This window comes from Aplysia californica, unplaced genomic scaffold, assembly GCF_000002075.1.
Source record: "Aplysia californica isolate F4 #8 unplaced genomic scaffold, AplCal3.0 scaffold00554, whole genome shotgun sequence".
NCBI classification, from domain to species: domain Eukaryota; kingdom Metazoa; phylum Mollusca; class Gastropoda; order Aplysiida; family Aplysiidae; genus Aplysia; species Aplysia californica.
In genome coordinates, this window is record NW_004797824.1 from 185,351 (window position 1) to 186,376 (window position 1,026).

Sequence of the window (1,026 nt, forward strand, 5' to 3'; positions counted from 1 at the left end):
ACACACACACACACACACACTCACACACGCACACACATACACACACGCACACACACACACACTCACACACGCACACACATACACACTCAAACACACACACACATACACACACACAAACACACACACATACACACACATACGCACACATACATACACATACACACATACACATATACACACACATACACACACAAACACACACACACACACATACACACATACACATATACACACACACACATACAGGAGAGGAAACATTCCTCCCAGGATAATAATGCTATGATTCTAGAGATGTAAACTCACTGGTGATTCGTCCTATGAAGGAAGGTTCCCAGCCATTCATCTTGATGAGCTTCATGCACGTGAGGACTTCCGTCATCAAGCCAACCTGACCAAGCAGATACACATTATGTTACGTGACTTCATGTCTCATGATTTGACGTTTCAAGTACATTGAGGCTCTGATTTCCTTTGACACAAAACAGCTTCCTCTCATTCAGACTAGCTAGACTAGGCGCCATGAACATAAGGAAAGGATGCCTTATATTAAAGATTCATTTAACTCCCTGTATACGACATGCTAGTTCAGCCGACGGACATGCATGCCATAGCAAATATGTTTAGTCGTTAATCGAACTGCATGCTTATTGCATGGAATATTTATTTCTTACTAAGTTTGGTGTTTGTTTGGAACAAACAGATAAACAGAAGCGGAGTGATACCATAATTTGTGATGTAGAAAAACTGAATGACAAAATTGACTAGGTACTGTGGAGCAGCGTTCTGTATATTAAGAGTTAAGACAAATGAAAATGTCCTCAAATTACTCAGGTGCATGAGCATATAACTGAAAAGAGTCAGGATACAAGCACATGGGTACTCAGGACACAAGCACATGGGTACTCAGGATACAAGCACATGGGTACTCAGGACACAAGCACATGGGTACTCAGGATACAAGCACATGGGTACTCAGGATACAAGCACATGGGTACTCAGGATACAAGCACATGGGTACTCAGGATA

At 41.8% G+C, this 1,026-nt stretch overlaps 1 protein-coding gene across 1 annotated transcript in view; it reads right to left on the reverse strand.

The window, feature by feature from the left end:
* The window catches only part of LOC101860598 (multidrug resistance-associated protein 5), a gene marked incomplete in the record, with an annotated part of 52,588 nt that overhangs the window by 26,901 nt on the left and 24,661 nt on the right, over positions 1–1,026 (reverse strand). The window contains 1 exon segment of the mRNA XM_035971998.1: positions 304–388. Coding sequence (XP_035827891.1) covers positions 304–388 — 85 coding nt within the window.